The 13,507-nt window shown below is 41.6% G+C and overlaps 1 protein-coding gene across 2 annotated transcripts; it reads left to right on the top strand.

The window, feature by feature from the left end:
* The first annotated feature begins 1,377 nt into the window (after positions 1-1,377).
* On the top strand, positions 1,378-10,679 carry Dusp12 (dual specificity phosphatase 12). Of its 2 annotated transcripts, XM_045160585.1 has the most exons (6): positions 1,378-1,718; positions 5,415-5,528; positions 5,610-5,728; positions 6,101-6,197; positions 6,500-6,686; positions 10,283-10,679. In XM_045160585.1, the coding sequence occupies exons 1-6, from the start codon at positions 1,378-1,380 to the stop codon at positions 10,442-10,444; spliced, it is 1,020 nt and encodes a 339-aa protein (XP_045016520.1). In that variant the 3' UTR covers positions 10,445-10,679. The 2 variants fall into 2 exon arrangements, with proteins under 2 accessions (XP_045016520.1, XP_045016528.1); XM_045160593.1 differs by lacking the exon at positions 6,500-6,686 and having other exon boundaries at positions 10,283-10,361.
* The last annotated feature ends 2,828 nt before the right edge of the window (positions 10,680-13,507 follow it).

The raw sequence follows: 13,507 nt of genomic DNA, 5'->3' as shown, positions 1-13,507 counted from the left end.
CAGGTCATTTTGTGTCTGGAGGGAGCATGTTGTATGGAGTCCTGCCCTTCCTTTGGCTCTTACATTCTTTCGGCCACCTCTTCCACATTAGACCCTGAGCCTTGGAAGGTGTGATAGAGATATTGCAGTACTGAGCACTGTGGTCATTTCTTTCCACCACCATGATACCTTCTGAGTCATCCCAAGATCACTGCCATCTGAAAAAAGAAGATTCTCTACCAAAAGTATATAAGGGCGTGAACATTAACAGAAGTGCTTACTGGCAGTTTGATAAGCATAATACATACATTTAGCCAGACAACAGCAGATGTTACACCCTTAGGGCTCATGACTACCCCTGTTATAGGTTTCCAGTATCAGGGATGTATTCCCTCCCATGGAGTGGGCCTCCAGTCCAATTAGAGGGCAGTTGGTTTCCTCCATAACAGATGTGCCACTATTGCACCCGTTGGCTCATTTGGCCTGGCTGGCCAAATATAAGGCTTGCAGTGTTGGTTCGTGGGATTCTTAATGTCATGGGAAGGCCAGGTCACTGATGAGAGCAGTGCAGCCAGAGGAGTCCAGCTCAGAATCTCAGGGAACACCTGGGGTTGTTGAGATATGCCACAGAAAAGAATTTCAGGATGAGTAGTCAGAGTGAGATAGAGCTGGTGAGCTTACTGAGCACTTGAAGAGAGTCAAGTGTGGACATTCAGAGAGGACCACATCCATGTGCCTCAGTAGTTACATATGTGATTTTTAGGAATTTGGAGCTACTTAATCTGCAATTAAGCCTAAATGGTAGGGAAACTATGTGTTGGTAGATTCGTTTTTAAAACCCACACAATTCTGTCCTTGAAGAGACGGCGTTAAAGGTTCACTGTACAGACCTGCAGCTGAAGGGAGTACTATAGAGATGAAACATTAAGAGATCCTTATACATAGGTCACACTCAAGGCATCGTTCATTAGCCATTTTTTCTAAAAAAGTTTCATTTATGATGTTTCTCAGAAAGGACAGTGCAGTTCTTTTTTGTCTGGTAAGTCATGTTGAAAACTTCTGGGTGTTAAGCCAGTGAGATGGAAATAAGCATCAGGAGAATGAGGGGACCCTTTGTCTCCTCGTGTGTCTATTCGTACCTATTCTCGTTAACACTAAAATCGTGAGAAATTTCGTATTTGAGGGGAGTCCATTCTCTTCCACGAAGTTGAAGGATTGGGGAAAAACTGGACAGAAATGCTCTGAATGGGGTGTAGCTCAAGTCCGTCATTCCCCCTGTGGCCGTGGTCCTCCAGCGGAGCCACTGAGCGGCTGGAGCGGCTGGCCGCAGGCGAAGGTCGCTCTAGCTCGCCGCTACTCGGTGGTGGGGGTGGGGGTGGGGGTGGGGAGGGCGCCGCCATGCTGGGAGCCGAGGGCTCGCGCCATGGCGGCGGGTGCGGGAGTCCGAGCGCGAGTCCGGGCAGCTGCGCTGGGCAGATGCTGGAAGTGCGGCCCGGGCTGTATCTGGGTGGGGCGGCGGCCGCCGCGGAGCCCGATCGCCTGAGGGAGGCGGGCATCTCGGCCATGCTGACGGTGGACTCGGAGCCTGGTTTCCAGGCGCGGGCTGGGCTCGAGGGTCTGCGGAGCCTCTTCGTGCCGGCGCTGGACGAGCCCGAGGCCGACCTGCTCAGCCGTCTGGATCGGTGCGTGGCGTTCATCGGCCAGGCGCGCGCCGAGGGCCGCGCGGTGCTGGTGCACTGGTGAGTTGTCGCTTGGTCCCCACAAGGCCCCAGGAGAACGGGTGCTCGAGTCGTGCTTGGGTTGATTCATTCAGCAGCCACCAACTTTGGATTTTGTAGTTCAATAGATGAATGTTCAACAACTCCGTACCCTAAGGTTTAGTATCCCCGTAGCACAAGCTAAACACCGCCCCTCCCCATGACTGCAGTGCAGACCAGGTGTGTTGGGGCGCTGCAAAGATGTCATTCTTTTCCTTCCTGTCCTTAAGGGTCACTGCGAGGCAACAACATAATGATCAAGAAAGAAAATCGTGAGACATTTAATCAAAGTGTTGCATGACACTGGAGGCTTAAATGAAAACCGGAAAGTGTCCCTCTTTATGCTTGCATTGATAAAGAATGGACTCCCGGGCTGGGGAGATGGCTTAGCAGTTAAGGCTCATGCCTGTGAAGCCTAAGGACTGAGGTTCGATTCTCCAGTGCCTACGTAAGCCAGGTGCATAGGGTGGCGCATGCGTCTGGATTTCGTTTGCAGTGGCTAGAGGCCCTGGCCCGCCCATTCTCACTTTCTTTGTCTCTAATAATAATGATTTAAAAAAAAAAGAATGTGCCATCGTGTAAATGTGATTGGACAAAAAGGATATGACCAAATGGTAAGAGTGAGGAAAAGCTCAGCATAGCCTGCGCTAGGATCTTCTTGGCCTGTGTTGCAGTCTTAACTCTGGGGTGTTAGCAGTGAGGGTCTGAGGCTTTGTGAGACCAACTAGACAAGAGAACTAATCATACGAGGCAAATATTCCACTACTTCCTAATCTTAAGGGAATTTCTTTATTGAGAGAATGAGTGCATCAGGGCCTCAGATGCATGCGCCACTTGTGCATCTGGCTTACCTGGTTACTGGGGAATTGAACCTGGGTCCTTAGACTTCGCAGGCAAGCTCCTTAGCTGCTAAATCATCTCTCCAGCCCTCGAGCAATACTTTTACCTATATATATTTTTGTTTAGTTTTTTGATGTTGAAGTCTCACTGGGTAGCCCAGGCTGTCCTTAAGCTGGGGATCCTCTTGCATCTGTCTCCTGAGTGCTAGGATTATAGGTATATGCCTATAATCATATTTCTAGATTAAAAAAATTTTTTTTTTTCAGATAGAGTCTGGCTGACCTGGAATTCACTATGGAGTCTCAGGCTGGCCTCAAACTCAGAGTAATCTTTATACCTCTTCCCAAATTGCTGGGATTAAAGGTGTGTACCACCCCACACTGTTTATTTCTAGTTTTTGATCAAGGTGTTGTAATTACTACAACTTGCCGTAGTGGAGAGAAAGGTAAGCAGGAATAAAAAGATTAAATAGCCGGGCGTGGTGGTGCACGCCTTTAATCCCAGCACTGGGAGGCAGAGGTAGGAGGATTGCCGTGAGTTCGAGGCCACCCTGAGACTCCATAGTGAATTCCAGGTTAGCCTGGGCTAGAGTGAGATCCTACCTCGAAAAACCAAAAAAAAAAAAAAAAAAAAAATAGGAGAACAGATATACACATTATTATGTGCACACAGACAGAAAGTGTCATTATCTACTAGCTTAACCATAAATTTACATATTCCTTTTCTGTAGGGAAAATTTCAGTGTAATAGTAAATGATTTTAAAGGGAATTCTGTAAGCATGGAGTAACACAGCCTGGAACATAATCTGGGCTTGCAGAACAATGATTCCTAAATAATTGTCTGGAATACAAGAGGGACCAAAATAGAAGACAACAGTGTGTGACAAAGTCTTCTTTTTGTTTTTTGAGTTAAAAAAACATATTTTTGTTTATTTGAGAGCAACAGACAGAGAGAGAAAGAGGCAGATAAAGAGAGACAGAATGGTCACGCCAGCCACTGCAAACAAACTCCAGACGTGTGCTCCCCCTTGTGCATCTGGCTAACGTGGGTCCTGGGCAATTGAGCCTTGAACTGGCGTCCTTAGGCTTCCCAGGCAAAAGCTTAACTGCTAAGCCATCTCTCTAGCCCTGTTTTTTGAGTTTTTTGAGGTAGGGATTCACTCTAGTTCAGGCTGACCTGGAATTCATTATGTCTCAAGGTGGCATGGTGATCCTCCTACCCCTGCCTCTCAGTGCTGGGATTAACTGCATCCAGCTTTGTTTTCCTTCTTAGTGAGTCTGGGTTTGAAATAAACATGGAGACATAGTAATCTACCAATTTACTATGTCTCAGGCTGGCCTGGAACTCACCATGATCCTCCCTTGGGGCCAAGTGCTGGGATTAAAGGTGTGTGCCAACATGCCCAGCTGTAATCAGCTAATTTAGAATGATCAGTGTGCCATGGTATCATATTATGGAGTGTTAGCCCTTGCATTCCTGTAGCCAAGGAGACAATAAAATTGTTAAAGCTATTCAGGCTGCAGAGTAAGAATAGGTAATTTTTAGGAAGCCAGGTGTTGTGGCATGCACCTTTAATCCCAGCACTTGGGAGGCAGAGGTAGGAGGATCACCATGAGTTCGAAATCACACTGAGACTACATAGTGAATTCCAGACCAGCCTGAGCTAGAGAACAAAACCAGCCAACAAACAAAAATATATGTTTATTTTATGGGGTTTGGAGAGATTGCACAATGGTTTAGGTGCTTGGCTTGCAAAGCCTGACAGATACACAAACTGGCACATGTGTTTGGAGTTTGTTTGCAGTGGCAAAAGGCTCTGACATGCCCATTCTCTCTCCCTCCTTTTGCAATAAATAAAATATGAAAAAAAATTGTGTGTGTGTGTGTGTGTGCTTTTTTTTTTTTTTTTTTTTTTTTGGTAGTGCTGGGGACTGAGCCCAGGACTTCACATGTTAGGCACGTATTAACTGTACCACTGAGCTGTACCCTCATCGCCAAGAGAATTTTATGTTTATACTTGGTTTGGAGTGAGGGAGGGTGGTTGATGAAGGGGATCCCTTGGGTCTTACCTAAGATTTTATTTTATTTTGTTTTGGTCTGATCCGGTCCGGTCCGGTCCGGTTTTTGATAGTAGTAGTTTAAATTTGTTGGGCACTTGTGTGTCAGCACTTGTTCTAAATATATGCATAGACAGAAAGTAGTGATTAAAATCAAAAGAATAGCTTGAATTTTTGTGCTTTGTGTTAAAAAAAATCAAAGCCGAGTGTGGGAACACACGCCTTTAATCCCAGCACATGGGGAGGCAGAGGTAGGAGGGATACTGTGAGTTTGAGGACACTCTGAGACTATAATAGTGAATTCCAGGTCAGCCTGGACTAGAGTAAAACCCTGCCTTGAAAACAAACAACAACAACAAAAGAAGTCAAAAGCAGTCTGGTACCAGATCTGGACAGACTTGAATGTTGAGAGCAGAGGAGCTTGGATTTGTTCTGTAGCCATTATAAAAGTTGTAACAAGGCAGGTAATTATTTTGAGTCATTACTGTGTCTGTATTGTTCAATTCAGAAGGAATAAGGAAGTGCAGAAGTACTGTTGTACATTGGCTGCATTTCAGAAGCTGTGGGTTAACTTGAATAGATGTCGACATGAGCTGGCCATGGCGGTGTGTGTCTGTGATCCCAGTGCTCACTTGGACCAGACCCTGTCTCAGGAAAACCCAGAAAAACAAGAGAGTAGAAATGAACTGGACCTGGACTTCACCATTTATAAGGCTGGGTTTCTGTCTTGTTTTTTAATTGTTGCTATTTGCTGTTTTATTTTGAAGGTCTCTTTTTCAGTCATGCAGGCGTGAGTCGCAGTGTGGCTGTAGTGACTGCTTTTATGATGAAGACGGACCAACTGACCTTTGAAAAAGCTTATGAAAACCTCCGGGCTGTCAAGCCAGATGCTAAGTGAGTACTTTGCCATGGTAACAGTGTTACTTTTGTGATGAGATTTCCTTTGAAGAAATTCATGCTTGTCTGTCACTCCAGGATGAATGAGGGATTTGAGTGGCAACTGAAACTGTACCAGGCGATGGGTTGTGAAGTGGACACCTCCAGTGCGGTTTATAAACAGTATCGTCTGCAGAAGGTTACTGAGAAGTATCCAGGTAAGCATATACTGATGGCTAGGATATAGTGGACAAACACATCATTTACTGGACGCTGAATGCATTATCCTTTTCTAGAAATCCTGTGAGACAGATATTGTTGTTTCCTTTTGAAACTGTGGTTCATCCAGAAACAACTTATTCAAAGGGTCTTTATAAGTGACAGGGCGGGGATTTGAATTCGTCAGTTCATTATAGAGCAGAAGACTGCTGGCCACACTTATTTCATACTGACTTCTCAACATGGAAGGGTCTTTTCTTTTAAGTTTGTAACTTTCTAAGCTTGTTGCTTCAGATTGACACTTGAATTTTTTTGTAAAAATACAGAAAGTCAATATTGACTGATGGGTACATTTTAATTATTTCTTACAGAATTGCAGAATTTACCTCAAGAGCTTTTTGCTGTTGACCCAACCACCATTTCACAAGGATTAAAAGATGACATTCTCTACAAATGTAGAAAGTGCAGGTAAAATATTTTTGTGTTCTCTGAAAATTTCATTTTCTTAGTCACTGAAAAACACTTAGAGTTTTATTTTATTTTATTTATAGAAAGAGTTTGTTTAATTGAATATTATAGAAATATTTAGTTCCGGTCAGCTTTTTGGAAGAGTATAGTGTCTTAACAGTAATCAGATGGTAGGGCTATTGACATTTTAAGTAGCACACATGTTATCTTATTTTGGCCTCTGAGAAGTAGTGCACATTTTATTTGCTTTTTTCTCTTTTTGGAAGTTAATAGTTTTGCTTTGGATTTTTTATTTTTTTTAGGCGATCTTTATTTCGAAGTTCTAGTATTTTGGATCATAATGAAGGAAATGGACCTATAGCCTTTGCCCACAAGAGAATGACACCATCTGTTGTGCTTGCCACAGGGAGGCAGGCTCAGTGTACATCCTACTTCATTGAACCTGTACAGTGGATGGAGCCTGCTTTGTTGGGAGTAATAGATGGACAGGTGAGAAGAAATTTACTGTCTATAATTCCATTGTGTCATCGAATTTTGCTTCTTTCTGCATTTAAACCATATTTTAGCCATGGTTTTTTTTTTTTTTTTTTTTTTTTAAATCTCCACTAGAAGCTTTATTTTTATGTATTTGTAAGCAGAGAGAGATAGAAGAAAGAGAGAGAGAGAATGGGCATGGCAGGGCCTCTAGCTGTTGCAAATGAACTCCAGACACATGCCTCACCTTGTGCATCTGGTTATTGGGGAAATTGAACCTGGGTCCTTTGGCTTTGTAGACAAGCACCTAAGCCATTTCTCCTGCCCTCAAATATTTTTGATGTTGGAAATTTAATCCAGGTCCTCATGCATGATATGTATTCTACCACTGAACTCTAACCCAGCCACATGTAATGATAATTTGAAACAAATTTGAAAGGTTCGTTTGCAGTGGCTGGAAGCCCTGGCGTTCCCATTCTCACTCTATTTCCTTCTCCCTCTGTCTCTAATAGATACATAAAAATAAATCTTGAAAAAAAAATTAAAAAATTTTGTGGGGTAAAAAAAATGTTCATTTTAAAATGTCTTTTTTACTTAAGACCAATATCTGTTAATTTACCAGTTGTTTATAGTTTGTCTGTAAATGCTTTATGTCCTAGATCTTTTTCTTATTGTTTTATAGGTACTTTTTACATAGTATAAATGTTAATGCTACTCAAATTAGTGTTATAACTTACATTAAAGTGTCAAAATGTAGCCAAATGTATTATTTTTTTATTTTTCCCCTTTTGCCTGTGACAGGACCTTATGAAGTATTCTAGGCTGGCTCTGTTTAATTTAGCTAAAGTTCTCCTCAAACTCTTTTTATGGTTCTCTGGCCTCCATCTCCTAAATAATACTGGGATTATATATTTGTTCCACTATGCCTGGTTGTATTCTTTTTTTTTTTTTTATGGCTTCTAAGTTTTATTTTATTTTATTTTATTTTATTTTATTTTATTTTATTTTTTGGTTTTTTGAGGATCGGTCTCACTCTAGCTCAGAGTGACCTGGAATTCACTATGTAGTCTTAGAGTGGCCTAGAACTCGTGGCGATCCTCCTATGTCTGCCTCCTGAGTACTGGGATTAAAGGCATGTGCCACCATGCCTGGCAGTATTTTTTTATGAGAGAGAATGGGCATGCCAGGGCTTCCAGCCACTGCAAACAAACTCCAGACACATGTATCACCTTGTGCATCTGCCTTACATGAGTCCTGGAGAATAGAACCTGGATCCTTTGTTTTGCAGGCAAGTGCCTTGACCACTAAGCCATTCTCCAGTCTGGCTTCTAAGTCTTTAAAAATAATTTTTTTTTTAAACCTTTCTTTATTTTATGAAATAGAGAGAGAATTGGTGTGCCAGGGCCTTCAGCTACTGCAGTGGAACTCCAGATGCAGGCACCACCATGAGTACATGTGTGACCTTGTGTGCTTGCATCATCTTGTGCGTCTGGCTTATGTGGAACCTGGAGAGTCAAACATGAGTCCTTAGGCTTCACAGGCAAGGGCCTTAAACCCTAAGCCATCTCTCTAGCCCAGCTTCCAAGCTTTTGTAGTATTCACTCAGTGACAGCAGATCTTTAAATTAGGAGTTCACGTCTAAGTATATATTAAATAGAGAATTAGTAGGGCACTAGAATCCTACCATGCATTGTTTTAAAAATATTTTTATCTATTTATTTGAAAGGGGGGTGCAGATAGACAGAGTATGGGTGCTCCAGGATCTCTAGCTGTTGCAAACGAACTCCAGATGCATGTGCTACCTTGTGCATATGGCTTTAAGTGGGTCCTGGGGAATCAAATCTGGGTCCTTTGGCTTTGCAGGTAAGTGCCATAACCAGTAAGCCATCTCTCTGGCTCCTACTGTGCATTTTTGTCCTTTATGGTTTGTGTGTGTGTGTGTGTGTGTGTGTGTGTGTGTGTGTGTTTGGTTTTTCGAGATAGGGTCTTACTCTAGCTCAGGCTGACCTGGAATTCACTATGGAGTCTCAGCGTGGCCTTGAACTCGCGGCAGCCCTTCTACATCTGCCTCCTGAGTGCTGGGATTAAAGGTGTGCGCCACCACACCTGACCTTTATGTTTTTATTTGAGCTTCTGGCTTCACTTGGTGTAGTCAGTTCCAAATTGCTTGGATGAACTTCTAAACAGTTTGTGGGAGGAAGGGATTTAGTTCTAGCAGTTGCAGAAGAAGGTGACCCCCCCTTCATAGATCCAAGTATAGAGAAACAGCTAGACAACCAGCCAATACCAAAATGCATCACGCACAAACCCAGAGCTTTGTGCCGGAGCACAAACTGCCCTACATACATTTTGGCTGGAATTAGATCTTAGGCTTGCCTCTGGTGACATGCCCCCTCCAGTAGACTGCTAGAGACTTCCTCTGGAAGCTTAAATATGTGAGGCTATAGCGGACATATATTCATATTCAGACCACCACACATGGGTATTGGACATTATAACCTTGGCAGTCAGGCTTTGCGAACGACCTAGCCATTTCTCCTGGAGTGCTCCCCTCCCCCTCATTTAAAAAAAAATTATTTTTTGCAGAGAGAGAGAGGGAAATGAAAAGAAAAAAAAGAAGGGGCAGATAGAGAGAATGAGCATGCCAGGTCCTCTGGCCAGTGCAAACAGACTCCAGACACATGTTTCACCTTGGCTTATGTGGGTGTTGGGGAAATTGAACCTGGCTCCTTAGGTTTGTTAGGCAAGTGCCTTAATGGGCAAGCCATCTCTCCAGCCCCTAGAATATTTTTTATTTGAACTCTTTTTAAAAAATATTTTATTTATTTATTTATTTGCAAGCAGATAGAGAGAGAGAGAGGAGATAGACAGAGAATGGGCACACCAGGACCTCTAACCACTGCAAACGAACTCCAGATGCATGCACCCCCTTGTACATCTGGCTTTCATGGGTAATGGGGAATTGAACTTGGGTCCTTTGGCTTTGTAGTCAAGCGCCTTAACCACTAAGCCATCCCTTCAACTGTGAACCTTTTTTTTTTTTTTTTTGTAAGCAGAGAGAGAGAGAGCATGGGTGTGCCAGGGTGTCTAGCCACTCCAAACAAACTCTGGATGCATGCGCTGCTTTATGAATCTAGTGTTATGTGGGTACTGGGGAATCGAATTTGGGTCTTTAAGCTTTGTAGGCAAGTGCCTTAACTGCTAAGCCATCTCTCCAGCCCCTGAACTCCTTTTTTTTTTTTTTTTATGTTTTTTTAAACTTTATTTGAGAGAGAATGAATGGGTGTGCCAGGACCTTCAGTTGGTGCAAACAAATTCCAGATGCGTGCATGGGACCTGGAGATTCCAGCATGACTTCGTAGGCTTCACAGGCAAACACCTTAACCACTAAGCCATCTCTCCAGCCCTGACTTGAACTCTTAGGTTGCAAACTGATTAAAAGTCATAAAAATCTTCCTTAATTTGAGCTTGTCGCCTTCAGCCTGTTCCTCCTCCTAAGTAGGAAATGCCCTGTAAGCAATAAATGTAGTGTGTGGTCTTCTACAGCGTATGGCCAAGATGGTTACTTATTGTGTAAAAGTGAATATAGTAATATATTTGCTTTATTTCAGCTTCTTTGTCCAAAATGCAATGCCAAGTTGGGTTCCTTCAACTGGTATGGTGACCAATGCTCATGTGGTAGGTGGATAACTCCTGCTTTTCAAGTACATAAGAACAGAGTGGATGAAATGAAAGTACTGCCAGCTTTGGGGTCACAGACAAGAAGATTATGAACTTGTGACATCTGGTAGCTCAGAAGGAAACCTGATATTTGCTGCCCTCATCATCCTTCATAGTGGATTATCTAGCTTTTAGGGAAACATTTCATTTGGGATATGAGATAATCACTTGATGTAACTGAAAACTGCTTGGTTAGCTCATCACATGCAATAATTAGAAGACGTGGCAATCCAAGGTGTTAATTTTGTAAATTGCATCTGATTTGATATTAAAATCTTCCATAATCTAGATTCAGTGTGCTGTTTTATTTTTATATTTTATTCTCAACTTTTTTGAGAGCGTGCCAGGCAAAAATCCACAGCCCTCCTATTTTAAGAAGTTATTTTGTAGCTGGCTGTGGTGATGCACGCTTTTAATCCCAGCACCTGAAAGGCAGAGGTAGGAGGATCACAGTGAGTTTGAGGGCACCCTGAAACTACAATAGTGAATTCCGGGTCAGCCTCAGCTACAGTGAAGCCCTACCTCAAAACATAAAAAAAAAAAAAAAAAAAAAAAAATGGGCTAGAGAGATGGCTTAGCGGTTAAGGCACTAGCCTGCAAAGCTGAAGAACCCAAGTATGATTCCCTGGTACCCACATAAGCCAGATGCACAAGGTGGCACATGTATCTGGAGTTTGTTTGCAGTGGCTAGAGGCTCTGGTGCTTCTATTCTCTCTGTGTTCTCAAATAAATAAAAATTTAAAAAGCCTTAAAAATAAATAAAGATAGGGTGAAAGGTTGGAAGACGGTGTTTCAAGCAAATGGGCCTAGAAAACAAGCAGGGGTTGCTATCCTAATATCAGACAGGGTAGACTTTAGTCCGACGTTAGTCAAGAAAGATAAGGAAGGTCACTTTATATTGATTAAGGGCACACTCCAACAGGAGGACATTACAATCCTAAACATATATGCACCTAACATGGAGGCTCCCAAATTCGTCAAACAAACACTACTAGAACTAAGGTCACAGATAACACCAAACACAGTGGTGGTGGGTGACTTTAACACCCCACTCTCATCAATTGACAGGTCATCCAGGGAAAGAATAAACAGAGAGGCATCTGGACTAAATGAGGTCATAGAAGGAATGGACCTAACAGATATATACAGGACATTTCATCCAAAGGCTGCAGAATATACATTCTTTTCAGCAGCACATGGAACATTCTCTAAAATAGACCATATATTAGGACACAAAGCAAATCTTAACAAATTCAGGAAAATTGAAATAATTCCTTGCATTCTATCTGACCACAATGGAATTAAACTACAAATCAGTAGCAAGAAAGGCTATAGAGCATACACAAAATCATGGAAACTAAACTATACACTAATAAATGATGAGTGGGTCAATGAAGAAATCAAAAAGGAAATCAAAAAATTTATAGAGTCAAATGATAATGAGAACACAACATACCAAAATCTCTGGGACACAATGAAGGCAGTTCTAAGAGGTAAATTTATAGCCTTAAGTGCCTATATTAAGAAATTAGAAAGGTCGCAAGTAAATGACCTAATGCTTCGCCTTAAAGCCTTGGAAAAAGAAGAACAAGGCAAACCAAAAAGTAGTAGACGGGAAGAAATAATAAAGATTAGGGCAGAAATTAATGAAATAGAAACAAAAAGAACAATCCAAAGAATTAATGAAACAAAGAGTTGGTTCTTTGAAAGGATAAACAAGATTGATAAACCCTTAGCAAATCTGACCAAAAGAAAGAGAGAAGAGACACAAGTTAATAAAATCAGAGATGAACAAGGTAACATCACAACAGATTCCAGAGAAATTCAAAAAATCATAGGGACATACTATAAAAGCATATCCTCCACAAAGTATGAAAATCTGAAAGAAATGGATGATTTCCTTGATCTATATGACCTACCTAAATTAAATCAAAATGAGATTAATCACTTAAATAGACCTATAACAAACATGGAGATCCGAACAGTTACCAATAATCTCCCAACTAAAAAAAGCCCAGGCCCGGATGGATTCACTGCTGAATTTTACCAGACTTTTAAGGAAGAGCTAACACCATTGCTTCTTAAGCTTTTCCAGGAAATAGAAAAAGAAGGAATTCTACCAAACTCCTTCTATGAGGCCAGCATCACCCTGATACCAAAACCAGGCAAAGATAGAACAAAAAAAGAAAATTACAGACCAATCTCCCTCATGAACATAGATGCAAAAATTCTCAACAAAATATTGGCAAACAGAATACAAGAGTATATCAAAAAGATCATTCACCCTGATCAAGTAGGCTTTATCCCAGAGATGCAGGGATGGTTCAACATACGCAAATCTATAAATGTAATACATTACATAAACAGGTTGAAGGACAAAAATCACATGATCATCTCATTAGATGCAGAGAAAGCATTTGACAAAATCCAACATCCCTTCATGATAAAAATCCTACAGAGACTGGGAATAGAAGGAACATATCTCAATATAATAAAGGCTATTTATGACAAGCCTACAGCCAACATATTACTAAATGGGGAAAAACTGGAAGCTTTTCCACTAAAATCAGGAACAAGACAAGGGTGTCCACTGTCCCCACTTCTATTTAATATAGTTTTGGAAGTCTTAGCCATAGCAATAAGGCAAGAGACACACATAAAAGGGATACAAATTGGAAAGGAAGAAATCAAGTTATTATTTGCAGATGACATGATTCTATACATAAAGGACCCTAAAGAGTCTACTAGGAAGCTGTTAGAGCTGATCAAAACCTACAGCAATGTAGCAGGATACAAAATAAATACACAGAAATCAGTAGCCTTCATATATGCTAACAACAAACACACAGAGGATGAAATCAGAGAATCACTCCCATTCACAATTGCATCAAGAAAAATAAAATACCTTGGAATAAACCTAACCAAGGAAGTAAAGAATCTATACAATGAGAACTTTAAAACACTCACGCGAGAAATTGCAGAAGACACTAGAAAGTGGAGAAACATCCCTTGTTCCTGGATTGGAAGAATCAATATCGTGAAAATGGCAATCTTACCTAAAGCAATCTACACATTTAATGCAATCCCTATCAAAATTCCAAAGGCTTTCTTCATGG

This window comes from Jaculus jaculus, chromosome 1, assembly GCF_020740685.1.
Source record: "Jaculus jaculus isolate mJacJac1 chromosome 1, mJacJac1.mat.Y.cur, whole genome shotgun sequence".
Taxonomy (NCBI): Eukaryota; Metazoa; Chordata; class Mammalia; order Rodentia; family Dipodidae; genus Jaculus; species Jaculus jaculus.
The sequence above is the reverse complement of the archived record's forward strand: the minus strand, read 5'-3'. Positions and strand labels throughout refer to the sequence as shown.